Source organism: Carlito syrichta, unplaced genomic scaffold (assembly GCF_000164805.1).
Source record: "Carlito syrichta isolate Samal-C Ts95f unplaced genomic scaffold, Tarsius_syrichta-2.0.1 Scaffold305642, whole genome shotgun sequence".
Lineage (NCBI taxonomy): Eukaryota > Metazoa > Chordata > Mammalia > Primates > Tarsiidae > Carlito > Carlito syrichta.
The window spans coordinates 788460-801890 of NW_007249738.1; the positions used below are offsets into that span (position 1 = coordinate 788460).

Sequence of the window (13431 nt, forward strand, 5' to 3'; positions counted from 1 at the left end):
CTGATTTTTTTTATTTATTGTAGAGATGAGGTCTTGCTGCCCAGGCGGGTCTTGAACCCGGGCTCAGGCAATCCACTCACCTTAGCCTCCCAAAGGCGCAGGATCTTCTGTGCAATACTTTGCATCTTCCATGCAGCATCAGATCGTACCCCAGACAGCCACATATGGGAACTGATCTCTTTTTAAATAAATCTTTTCTTTCTTTGCCTCTTTGTTAAAAACAAACAACAACAACAACAAAACAGAGAAGAGGTCACTAGTGTGGGATTACATGATGGCTGGTGTCCTTATAAAAAGAGGAAGTTAGCCGGGTTTGGTGGCTCAGCCTGTAATCCCGCGCCTTTGGGAGGCTGAGGTGAGAGGATTGCCTGAGCCCGCAGGTTTGCAACTCACCTGGGCAACTTGCCGAGAACTCATCTCTACAATAAATCAAAAAATAATTAGCCGGGCCTGGTAGCACTCGCCTGTAGTTCCAGCTACTTGGAAGGCTGAGGCAGAAGGATCACCGTAGCCCAGCAGGTCAAGGCTGCGGTGGCCGGGAGCAGCCACTGCACTCCTGTCTGGGCGACAGAGTGAGACTCCAACTCAAAAAAAAAAAAAGATGAAGTTAGGATATGGACACACACACACACACAGGGAGAGCCCCAGATAAAGGTGGAGATGGCATAATGGCCTAATAAGCCAAGAAACACTCAAGATGACGGTATACCATGAGATGCTGGAGAAACAGAGAACAATTTTCCGAGCCCTCAGAAGGAGCCAGCCTCACTGACACCTTGATCTGGCACTTCTAGCTTCCAGATCTGTGCAAGAATTTCTGCTGTTTAAGACACCCAGTGGTCCAGAGGGTATCAATGCTGAATGCAGAAGCTGCCACACACTGGGCACAAGCCACCTGCAGCATGTCTCTTCTTGCATCCCTCTTTTGAGCACTAGTAGATCAAAATCTCTTTATTATTCGCAAGATGATGTTTACAGTCTCTATCCATGCGGTCGCCAACCTCATCTGGTACGTGTCTCTTTTTTTTTTTTTTTTGAGTTGGAGTCTCACTCTGTCATCCAGACTGGAGTGCAGTGGCGGCTCCCGGCCACCGCAGCCTCGACCTGCTGGGCTCCAGCGATCCTTCCACCTCAGCCTTCCAAGTAGCCGGAATTACAGGTGCGCGCCACCCACGCCCGGCTGATTTTTTGATTTATTGTAGAGATGAGGTCTCGCCAAGTTGCCCAGGCAGGTCTCGAACCGGCGGGCTCAGGCAATCCACTCACCTCAGCCTCCCAAAGCGCGGGATTACAGGCTGAGCCACCGAGCCTGGCTGGTACCTGTCCCTTTTTTACTGGGCTGGGGATACCCCGAGCACACTGGGACCTCAACATCCTTCTTGAATGCATACGGACGTTTATGTGCAGCATATGTGAAATGATCGTCACAGAAAGCTTGTTTACACGCATCCCATTTTACTGGAAGGAAATCTGGCTGCTTGCACTTTTTTTCTGAACAACGTTTCCCCAAATCAGGAAACTCCATTGTGAGAAGAGTGTTGAAAACACAGATGACAAAGTTAAATATCACCTGACTCTCGTCGGGGATCCGAGAAGCTGCAGGGGCCAGAGGAAGGTGGCGAGTGTCCCTCTCCCGGGAAGCGAGGTCGAAACGACGAGGACCCCGGACCCCAAGGCCCACCTTCGCCCACTGCATAATGCATCTCGCTACCCGGAGCCCCCGGCATTTATTCGCCGCCGCCTGGTCCGAGAGGCGCCGCGGCCCCACGAGTTCCCGGCGCGCACATGTGCTAGCTATTCTTATGTTCGATTAACTGCCTCCTTTTTTATGAAAATAAATGCTTATTGGGGAAAAAAACTAAGAAAAATTAAAAATCACTTATAATTTTACTACTCAGAAGCAATCATTGCTAACCACTTACTGTATTTTCTCAACACGATGCCATTAGCTTAGCCATAACAAAGCCCCGCCTTCTTTATGCCGTCACACGAAGCCGCGCCCCAGACCGCCGCATGCGCACTCGCAGAGGTCGAAAGGGGGCACGCGGCAGACCCCGCAAACGGAAGTGGTGCATGGCGCATGCGCAGTGACGACGAGGAGGTTGCGGAAAATACCGGCCGGCCTGCGTGCTGCGCTCTTTTCCGGAAGTGGCTGCTGCAGCGACATGCTCGCGGAGCTCGGTTTCATCGGGACCATCGGCGAAGATGACGAGGTGCCAGTGGAGCCGGAGTCTGACTCCGGAGACGAGCAGGAGGAGGTATAAGTCGGTCGGGGTGGGGACACGGCTACGGTCCCTCTGGGTTTCCTTGGCTTGTTTCCCTTCTGGTGACTTCTCACGCCTGACCCCAAATCTTCAGCATCCCCTGCCTGGCCGAGAGGCTTCCCGAGAAGGGTCTCACCGGGACCCCGAGATCTTCCTTAGTGTGCTCGCCACTAGTTTTTCTCCCACCTCGGTGCCTTTGCCCGTGCCATTATTTGTCTCCTTTGCTGGACTCTGTATTCATTTACTGAATCGATATTTATTCCGGGCCCTGAGTTCGGGGGATCCAGGGATGAAGTCAGCCTTGGTTTCTGCTCAAGGGACCACGATCATCCATCCATCCTGCGTTTATTGAATGCTCGCGTGTGCTAGACCCGTGTTAAGCGTTGGGCACACGGCAATTAACAAGATGCCCTCTACTCTCCTGAAGCTTATTATGGTGGCATGGAGGTTACATATATGGTGGCATGGAGTCTCACTCTGTCGCCCAGACTGGAATGCAGTGGCCGCTCCCGGCCACCACGACCTCGACCCACTGGGCTCCGGCACTCCTTCCACCTCAGCCTTGCAAGTAGCTGGAACTACAGGCGCGCTACCACACCCGGCTAATTTTTTGATTTATTGTAGAGATGAGGTCTCACCAAGTTGCCCAGGCGGGTCTCGAACCCGTAGGCTCAGGCAATCCACTCAGCTCAGCCTCCCAAGGCGTGGGATTACAGGCTGAGCCACCGAGCCCGGCTGAGGTTACAGATATTAAGCAGTGTATCTGCTGAGAGGGAATCAGTGTTGTGGAAAAGTGGCTTGTCTTTCAAAGATTCAGCCCAGGTATTGCCGCCTCTGCACTCTCATCTGCCTGCTTGACACATCAGTTTGGATGACCCATGGCCTCTACAAATTAAGTTCCCCTAAAGCTGAACTCTCACTGCTCCTCACCCTCCCATCCTGTTCTCATCTCAAGCAAGAAACAAACAAAGACTTGGAATCATTTTCTTTCTTTCTTTTTTTTGAGTCCAGTCTCACTCTGTCACCCAGGCTGGAGTGCAGTGGCATGCTCACAGCCACCGCAGCCTTGATCGACCTCCTGGTCTCAGGCGATCCTTCCACGTCAGCTTTCCAAGAAGGTCTTGCCAAGTTGCCCAGGCTGGTCTTGAACCCCTGAATTGCAGCAATCCTTTCACCTCCACCTCCCAAATTGCTGGGATTACAGATGTGAGCCACCACTGTGCCCTGATGCATCTGCTGCCTCACTCCCTCCATTGACTGCAAGCTAGCTCATGAAACTCTCCTAAGCTTTTCTCCCCTCCATTCAAACTGTACCGCTCTAGTCCAGGCCACTGCCATCTAGGACACTGCAGTTCAAACATACCTCGTCTCCACTTCTTTCTCTCCTCTTCGTGACCAACACTCCAGTGTCACTCACTTCATTTCTTAAAAACATGCTTGGTTTTTCTCTGCTCAGGACCTTTTCCTCCTCTTCCTCTGCCTGGAACATATTTCCCTCTGTTTTGTCTAGAAGCCTTCAGTCGTCTATGACTGCATGTTACGCATGAGAAGTCTGTCCTGACACCTCTGCTTCCCCACCCCAAAGAGTTAAATGACTTATGTCGTCCCTCTTTGGTACCACTTATACAGTATTGTCGTTTTCTGTTATCTGCTGAGAGGCATTTTAGAATAGTGTTTGAGAGCTTAGGCCTGGGAACCCAAGTGTCTAGCTTGGATCTCACTTTTGCTACTTGGCAGGTGATGATCTTGGATAAGATACTTAACCTGTGTCTCTCTTTTCTCTTTGTGAAATGGAGGCAACGGTAGCACCTCATAGGGTTAAATAAGAGACTTAAATTGCGTTTATGTGCATATGTATATATACACATATAGTTACATACGTGTACGATACATAGCTAAGAATAATATGCTCAGTAATTACCTTCAAGAAATAGTAATTATTTATTTATTTATTTTTTGAGTTGGAGTCTCACTCTGTCCCCAGACTGGAGTGCAGTGGCTGCTTCCGACCACTGCAACCTCGACCTGCTGGGCTCTGGCGATCCTTCCGCCTCAGTCTTCCAAGTAGTTGGAATTACAGGCGCACACTACCACACCCAGCCAATTTTTGATTTATTGTAGAGATGAGGTCTCACCAAGTTGCCCAGGCGGGTCTCGAACCCATGGGCTCAGGCAATCCACTCACGTCAGCCTCCCAAAGCGCTGGGATTACAGGCTGAGCCACTGAGCCCGACTGTAATTATTTATTAGTCACTCTTCAGCTCATTGGGATTGAGAGTAGGGACTTTGTCTTCATTACGCCTTTTTTTTTTTTTTAAATTGGAGTCTTATTCTGCTGCCCAGGCTGCAGTGGCATGATCATGGCTACTGCAGCCTCGACCTCCTAGGCTCAGGCTATCCTTCTGCTTCAGCCTTCCAGCTAGAACTATAGGTGCGCTCCACCACACCCAGCTAATTTTTTGATGTATTGTAGAGATGAGGTCTCACTAAGTTGTCCAGGCTGGTCTCGAACCCCTGGGCTCAGGCAATCCTCTCACCTACCTCTCCCAGAGTGCTAAAATTACAAGCGTGAGCCACAGATCCTGGCTGATTATTCTTTTATCCTCTGTGCCTAGTGTAGGTACTCCGTATCTGTTTTTTCCCTCAGCTTTATTGAGGTATTATTGACAAATACAATTTTATAAGTGGAAGGTATACAATGTGTGATTTAATATATGTATGTATTGTGAAGTAGTTACTATAGTCAAATTACTTAACACATGTATCACCTATTATCATTATTTTGTGGTGAGAACATTTAAGATTTCTTTTTTTTTTTTTTTCTGAGTTGGAGTCTCACTCTGTCACCCAGACTGGAATGCAGTGGCCGCTCTAGGCCACTGCAGCCTGGACCTGCTGGGCTCCGGCCATCCTTCCGCATCAGCCTTCCAAGTAGCTGGAATTACAGGCATGTGCTACCACACCCGGCTGTTTTTTTTTTTTTAATTTATTGTAGAGATGAGGTCTCGCTGCCCAGGCGGGTCTCGAACCCGTGGGCTCAGGCAATCCACTCACCTCAGCCTCCCAAAGGCGCGGGATTACAGGCTGAGCCACCAATCTTTTAGCACATTTCAAGTTACACAATATATTGTTATTAACTGTAGTCACCTGCCAGGCACCGTATTTCAAGCCTGTAATCCCAGCACTTTGGGAGGCGGAGGAGAGAGGATTGCGTGAGCTCCCAGGTTCGAGACCAGGTCGTGGCTGTGGTAGCCATGAGCGTGCCACTGCACTCCAGCCTGACTCAAAAGAAAAAAAAAAAATCTCATGATGATTGTTGGTTCGATTCTTCTTGTGATCTGCCCTTTTCTGTGCTTTTCTCTCAGCCCCATGATCACTATGTCTCTCCCTCTTTTTCCAGGGGCCCATTGTGCTGGGAAGAAGGCAGAAAGCCTTGCAGAAGAACCGCAGTGCCGATTTCAACCCTGATTTTGTCTTCACTGAGAAGGAGGGCATGTATGATGGTAGCTGGGCTCTGGCTGATGTCATGAGCCAGCTCAAGAAGAAGGTGAGATGCCAGTGATGGGCGCTTTCAGACTTGGGACTGTCCCTGACCAGCCTTTACCATATGCTTTCTTTTTTTTTCCCTCTCCCCACCCCCCACCATGTGCTTTCATTCAACAGATCCTGGAACTCCTTAGAAAATACACAAGGGGCCAGGCTTGATGGCTCAGTCTGTAATCCCAGGACTTTGGGAGGCTGAGGCAAGCGGATTGCCTTAGCCTGTGGGTTTGAGGCCAGCCCAGGTAACTTGGTGAGACTCATCTCTACAATAAATAAAAAATTAGCAGGGTGTGGTAGTGCGTGTCTGTAGTTCTGGCGACTTGGAAGGCTGAGGCAGAAGGATTGCCGGAGCCCAGCAGGTCGACACTGGGGTGGCTGTGAGTGTGCCACTGCACTCCAGCCTGGGTGACAGAATGAGACTCCAACTTGAAAAATAAAAAAATAATAATAAAAAAAGAAATTACACGGGACAGTTTTGATGGATGGGGGAGGGATCACAACCCATAACCTTGATTAATTTAAAAGATAAATGTTATAAAATGGATTTATTGTAGACTTTGCAGACTGCAATTACATGCACATTCATTGTACAAGTACAATTTGGAAGGTTTTTTTTTTTTTGTGGTGAAGTCTCACTCTGGCCCAGGCTGGAGTACAGTGACACCATTATGGCTCACCATAGCCTCGATCTCCTGGGCACAAACAATCTTCCCACCTCAGCCTCCTGTGTAGCTGGGACTGCAGGCGTGTGCCACCATGTCTGACTAATTTTTTTTTTGAATTTTTTTATTTTAGAGATGAGGGTTTTTTTAGAGATGAGGTCTTACCATGTTGCCTTGGCTGGTCTTGAATTCCTGGGCTCAAGCAATCTTGCCTTTGCCTCTCAGAGTGCTGGGATTACCGGCATGAGCCATAGTGCTCAGCCTATATAATTTTAAATAGTAAAAACCTCCTAGAATGTGGATGTTTGTAGTGATTCTTGTTAATTTATAGTTTTTCCACAAATAGACCATTTATTTAATATGGATGTTTTCTTTGCCATGAATAATCTGCAGATTGATTAATCTGTCCAAGGACAGGCAAACTTTTTCTGTACTAACATTTTTAGACTCGCCCCTCAGAGAAACCTTGCTTGGTCTCTCTCCCACATGCATGTATTTTTTTCATCTCTTTATTTTTTTTCTACAGAGGGCAGCCACTACGTTAGATGAGAAGATTGAGAAAGTTCGAAAGAAAAGGAAAACAGAGGTAAGCAGAAGAGTAGTCCCTTCTAGTAGTTTCGCCCTGAGCTTTCCTCTTGGCTCGGCTCCATCTCCCTGTGAGCCCTCATGGAGTTGGGGTGCAGCCAGGGCAGGCCCTGTTCTCTGTGTGCCGTAGTTGGTCTTCACGAGGCATCCTCATAGCGTGTCCAGGCTTAGAGCTTTGTTCTGCTTTTCTTGGGTTCGGAATTTCCTGACGTTCGTTGTTGCCCTTAATTTTTATTTTTCCTCCAGGATAAAGAAGCCAAGTCTGAGAAACTGGAGAAGGAGAAAGAAGCAGAGGAGGGCCCTGAAGCGGAGGAGCAGGAGGGCCTTCAAGAGAAAGATGAGGAAGGCTCAGAGGACGAAGAGTCAGAGACCGACTATTCATCAGCTGAGGAGAACATCCTCACCCAAGCAGGTGGGCAGCATGCCATGGAGGCATCAGGAGGGAACAGGAAGCTGGAAGGCACCCACCTTTGTATAGTAGGAATTTCCCTGCTCTTCTGCACAAATATTTGTCTTTTTGTTGTTGTTGTTTATTTGTTGACTGAGTCTCACTCCATTACCCAGGCTGGAGTGCAGTGGCATGCTTGGCCACCGCAGCCTCTACCTGCTAGACTCAAGGTAGTCCTTTTGTCTCAGCCTTCCAAGTAGCTGGAACCACAGGCATGCACCACCATGCCCAGCTTATATTTTTATTTCAGAGATGAGTTCTCACCAATGCCCACACTGGTCTCAAACCCTTGGGCTCAGATAATCCTTTTACCTCCAGTTCCCAAAGTGCTGGGATTATACGCAAGAGCCACCGTGCCTAGCTGCAATTTTTTGTTTTTGAGTTGGAGTCTCACTCCATCACCCAGGCTAGAGTGCAGTGACACACTCATGGCTACCCCGGCATCTACCTCCTGGACTCTGGCGATCCTTCCGCCTCAGCTTTCCAAGTAGCCAGAAGTACAGGCATGCACTACCTCGCCTGGCTAAGTTTTTGATTTATTGTAGAGATGAGGTCTCACCAAGTTGCCTAGATTGTTCTCGAACCCATGGACTCAGGCAATCCTCTCACCTTGGCCTCCCAAAGTGTTGGGATTACAGGCTTGAGCCACTGTGCTCGGCCCACAATTTTTAATGATCCCCTCCCTGCTGCATTGACCTTTCTCTCTTTTTTTCTTTTTTCTTTTTTTTTGGAGGGGGAGGAGTGAGGTATTACTGTTGCCCAGGCTGACCTCGAGCTCTTGGGCTCAAGCAGTCCTCCCACCTCAGTCTCCTGAGTAGCTGGGACAATAGACGAGTGCCACCATTCCCTGGTTCTGAACTCCTGTCTGTTAGGGTCTCTCTTCTCTTGGTGTTTTGTTTGGGGTGTAGTATTTCCATGCCATTTGCCCCTTCCCCATCTCTAGCTCCACATAGCCGCTGGATGCTCCTGTGACTCAGACTTATTTGGGGTGACCCACACCTGATGGATCCCACACGTAGTAGATGCTCAGTTAGTATTTACTGCAGAATTGAGTGCTAAAGTATCATGATATAGCGTAGTGGCTGAGATCCTGCTCTCTGGACCCGACTAGCCAGGTTCACGTCCTGTCTGACCTCAGGTGAGTAGTTTCATTGCACTGCTGCCGTCTTCCCTTCTTTGAAACAAGGCTGGTGGCAGTCTCCCTCTCATAGTCTGACATGTGGATTTGGTGAGATCACTCATATTGGTAGTTAGGCCAGTGTCTGGCAGAGTGCAGTGTCTTGGGAAGTCAAAGCTGGGGTCATCAGCTCTATCTTTCTCCACAGACACACTCAAAGTAAAGGATCGGAAGAAGAAGAAGAAGAAAGGCCAGGTGAGTGGGGCTGGCAAGACCATGCATGTCTTGTTGTGGCCACCTGAAAGCGTTTTAAGGTCATGTGGCTTCCCTGGACCCTCTTTGCTGAATCCTCATTCTTGGTCTTTCAATTTTCTGCTATAGGAAGCAGGAGGATTTTTTGAAGACGCATCTCAGTATGATGAAAGCTTGTCGTTCCAGGACATGAACCTTTCCCGCCCTCTTCTGAAGGTAGCGACCGGGCTTCTGGCAGCCCCGGGTTTCCTACCTGGGTAGCTCCATCTGGAATCTCTGCTTCCCTCTCTTTGCCTCCTTTGACTCTTGTCCGTACAGCTGCCAAAGAACCCTCTTAAACAGTAGGCTCCATCCTGGCTCTCTTCTCCCAGCCCCTCAGTGGCTCTTAGTGTCACTTGGCTTAGAAACCAAAGTCCTTCCATTGACCTACAAGGCTCCGCCCCTGCTGGTCCCCTCTGATGACATGTTCTGGCCCTCGTTCTGCTATGGCCCTCTGGCCTCCTTGCTGGCTCTGATGGGTCAGGCATCCTCTTCCTCGGGGCCTTGTGCTTGCTGTTCCTTCTGCCTGGAAGACTCTTCCAGAAATCTATTGGGGTGCTCCCTCAATATCCCTTGCTCAAGGAAATTCTCCCCGATAGCTGTACCATGAACTCCCCACCCATTCACCCTGCTGCCTTCCCCTGCCTTCTTGACTGCTGTATTTTATCTCCATAGCATTTGTGTCCACATGACATGTGGTAGTTTTTTAGTTTGTTTCTTTCTGTCAGACAGGACCATTCCTGAGCACAGGACTTTTATTTCTTTTGCTTACTGCCATGTCCTCACGGTCTAGAACAGCACCTCATACGTAGTAGGTACTCAGTAAATGTGGAATGAGAGCTGGGCTCGGTGGCTCAGCCTGTAATCCCGTGCTTTGGGAGGCTGAGGTGAGTGGATTACCTGAGCCTGCAGGTTCGAGACCCACCTGGCCAACTTGGGGAGACCTCATCTCTACAATAAATTTTTAAAAAATTAGCCAGACGTGGTAGTGAGCACCTGTAGTTCCAGCTACTTGGAAGGCTGAGGTGGAAGGATCGCCGGAGCCCAGCAGGTCGAGGCTGCGGTGGCCAGGAGTGGTCATTGCACTCCAGTCTGGGCGACAGAGTGAGACTGACTCAAAAAAAAAAATGTGGAATGAGTGGCTGGAGGTATTGGTACAGTTACCTCTGGTCTGGAAGCCTCCTCTGCTGTGGTTGTGCTGAGGCCACCCCACCTTGCCTGACCCTGTCTTTTCTCCTCAGGCCATCACAGCCATGGGCTTCAAGCAGCCCACCCCCATCCAGAAGGCTTGCATCCCTGTGGGTCTCCTGGGGAAGGACATCTGCGCCTGTGCAGCCACGGGGACAGGTGAGAAAGATGGGGACGCAGGGCCGAGGGGAGGGTGTTGAACCCAGACAGGACACCAGGTTCACTTAGCAAAGGCGAGTTTTCTAAAGATGCTTGGTTTTATGAACTGTCCAAAAGTGTGCAGAAATTAATATTGGATTGGTGTTTTTTTTTTTATTTTTGAGTTCAAGTCTCATTCTGCTACCCAGACTGGAGTGCAGTGGCTGCTCCCGGCCACCCACAGCTTCAACCTGCTGGGCTCCGGCAATCCTTCCGCTCAGACTTCCAAGTAGCTGGAATTATAGGCGTGCGCTACCACACTCAGCTAATTTTTGTTGTTGTTGTTGTTGAGTTGGAGTCTCACTCTGTCGCCCAGACTGGAGTGCAGTGGCCGCTCCCGGTCAACGCAGCCTCGACCTGCTGGGCTCCGGCGATCCTTCCACCTCAGCCTTCCAAGTAGCTGGAACTACAGGCGCGCGCTACCACGCCTGGCTAATTTTTTTTGATTTATTATAGAGATGAGATCTCGCCAAGTTGCCCAGGCGGGTCTCGAACCCGCGGGCTCAGACAATCCACTCACCTCGGCCTCCCAAAGCGCAGGATTACAGACTGAGCCACTGATCCCAGCTGGATTAGTGGTTTTAATGGCTCTTGAAGTCTTCGGGGAGCTTTGCGTTGTCTTTGTAGCAGGAGTATACCGAGTGCCTAGTTTGTTTCTGCCCCGAGACAGATGGAACAGTATGGTTTTTTGTTTTGTTTTTTTTTTTGAGTCAGAACATAAAAGCCTGTCGTCCAGGCTGGAGTGCAGTGGCAAAGTCGTGGTCTCTGAAGCCTCCACCTGCTGGGATCAGGCCATTCTTCCTCCTCAGCCTTCCAAGTAGCTGGAACTATGACTGTGCACTACTTTGCCTGGCTAAGTTTTTGGTTTATTGTAGAGACGAGGTCTCACCAAGTTACCCAGCCTGGTCTTGAATCCCTGGGCTCAGGCAATCCTCTCGCTTCTGCCTCCCAAAGTGCTGGGATTATAGTTACAAGCCACCATGCCTGGCCAAAGCTTTTAAAAAATTTCTGTCCAAAAAAAATGAAAAGATTGGTAATACAGATACCATTATGTAGATAATATTTCTCTCTTGTTGACTGAACTGTCGGTGTCTTTTTAAAATGCTTTTTTGTATTTCCCAGATAAGTGCTATTTAAAAATTGAGTTCCTTCCCTCGAGATGTAGGTTTTCCATGCTTGGGTGAAGCCTCAGTCTGGAGGAAAGGGTCCCCCTTCTCATGGCTCCTTGTTCCTTCCCTCCAGGTAAAACTGCAGCTTTTGCCCTGCCGGTTTTGGAGCGTCTGATCTACAAGCCCCGCCAAGCCCCGGTGACCCGTGTACTGGTGCTGGTCCCCACCCGAGAGCTGGGCATCCAGGTGCACTCAGTCACTAGGCAGCTGGCCCAGTTCTGCAGTGTCACCACCTGCCTGGCTGTGGGTAAGTGTCTAGCTGAGGGCCACCAGCCCGAGATAGTGACCTGGTGGGGGATGGACATGCCTTGTCACCTGTAGGGTGTTGGGGACTGGGAAAGGCTTTTATGTTGACTGACTTCACTTCAAAACTGGAAGACACATTTCCATGGGGACGAATTTGCTTGAGACTTTACTGACATTGAAAAATGACATCTCAAAATTGTGACAAAAGCCTTTTTCTTGGTAATGAAACAAAGGATATAATTTCTGCTTAGTGAGAATGAGGAAATCAGTGTTTTGGGCAGAGCTTTTGTGATGCTGTTATATGACTGTATTATCTTACCTGCATTTTGCCTTCTTATGCATTTGGAAGTTAAAAGTGATTTTTGTCTCTGTGTACAGAGACCTCGTCAATTTCCATAGCTGCTGCTTGGATGTTTCAGTCATCCTGTCCTATGTGCTTTTGTGTTATCCTTTTTTTGCACAATTGTAGTTATATAACCTGTCTCCCAGTGTATTTGAAGACCCTCGCGGGTGGGGCCTCAATCCTGTTCTGTGGTTTCCTCTGCACCTGGCTGAGCCCTGGAAGGAGGCAGCTGCTCAGCAGCGGCATGACTGACCTGGTTTCCTGGGGCTGTCCTCCCTGCAGGTGGCCTGGACGTGAAGTCTCAGGAGGCAGCTCTTCGGGCGGCCCCTGACATACTCATTGCCACACCGGGGCGGCTTATCGATCACCTCCACAACTGCCCCTCCTTCCACCTGAGCAGCATCGAGGTGCTCATCCTGGATGAGGCTGACAGGTACACCTCATGGGTGGGCCTGGCCCAGGTGTGGCCTGCCACCCTGCATCGTTCTTTGTGGCTGTTGGCTCTTGCCTTTGGTCTGTGGTGCCAGGTCAGCTGCTCACCCTTGGGCCTCTGTCCAGCTTTAGCCCACATTTTCCTGTTTTCTCTTTCTCTAATATGAGGGTTATGAGGTAACGGTCACAGGCAGCCTCTGCCACTTCCAATTGAGATTTGGAAATTTTTTTTTTTTGAGTTGGAGTCTCCCTCTGTCACCCAGACTGGAGTGCAGTGGCACGCTCTCAGCCACCACAGCCTTGACCTGCTGGGCTCTGACGATCCTTCCGCCTCAGCCTTCCAAGTAACTGGAACTATAGGCGCACACTACCACACCCGGCTAATTTTTGATTTATTGTAGAGACAAGGTCTCGCCAAGTTACCTGGGCGGGTCTCGAACCCACGGGCTCAGGAAATCCACTCACATCGGCCTCCCAAAGTGCTGGGATTATAGGCTGAGCCACTGAGCCCGACCGGGAAATGTTATTTAGATTCTCAAAACCTTTTCTTGTTTTAAAGTGAGGGATGAAGCTTGGGTGTGGTGGCTCACAACAGAACTTCCAGAACTTTTGGAGGCCAAGGGCAGAGGATTCCTTGAGCCCAGGAGTTTGAGATCAGCCTGGGCAATATCGCAAAACCTTGTCTCTACAAAAAAATTAAAAAATTAGCCTGGCATGGTGGTAAGCACTGGTAGTCCTAGCTACTCAGGAGGCTGAGGCAGAAGGATCGCCTGAACTTAGGAGGTCAAGGCTGCGGTGAAGCTGTGATTGTGCCAGTGCCCTCCAGCCTGGGTGACAAAATGAGAGCTAAACTCAAAGAAAAATCGGGATGAGAACAGCACATGTCTCATGGTGTGGAGGATCCGAGGCATCTTGGGGGGAAGTGCCAGGGCCAGGCCTGATGAC

The 13431-nt window shown here is 49.6% G+C and overlaps 1 protein-coding gene across 1 annotated transcript in view; it reads left to right on the plus strand.

The window, feature by feature from the left end:
* The first annotated feature begins 2070 nt into the window (after positions 1 to 2070).
* Positions 2071 to 13431, plus strand: part of DDX27 (DEAD-box helicase 27) — a 20850-nt gene continuing 9489 nt past the window's right edge. Inside the window, exons 1-9 of the mRNA XM_008061937.2 lie at positions 2071 to 2258; positions 5665 to 5811; positions 6996 to 7055; positions 7301 to 7466; positions 8828 to 8874; positions 9001 to 9087; positions 10152 to 10257; positions 11539 to 11712; positions 12337 to 12487. Coding sequence (XP_008060128.2) covers positions 2166 to 2258; positions 5665 to 5811; positions 6996 to 7055; positions 7301 to 7466; positions 8828 to 8874; positions 9001 to 9087; positions 10152 to 10257; positions 11539 to 11712; positions 12337 to 12487 — 1031 coding nt within the window. The 5' untranslated portion in view covers positions 2071 to 2165. The remainder of the gene's footprint in view (positions 2259 to 5664; positions 5812 to 6995; positions 7056 to 7300; positions 7467 to 8827; positions 8875 to 9000; positions 9088 to 10151; positions 10258 to 11538; positions 11713 to 12336; positions 12488 to 13431) is intronic.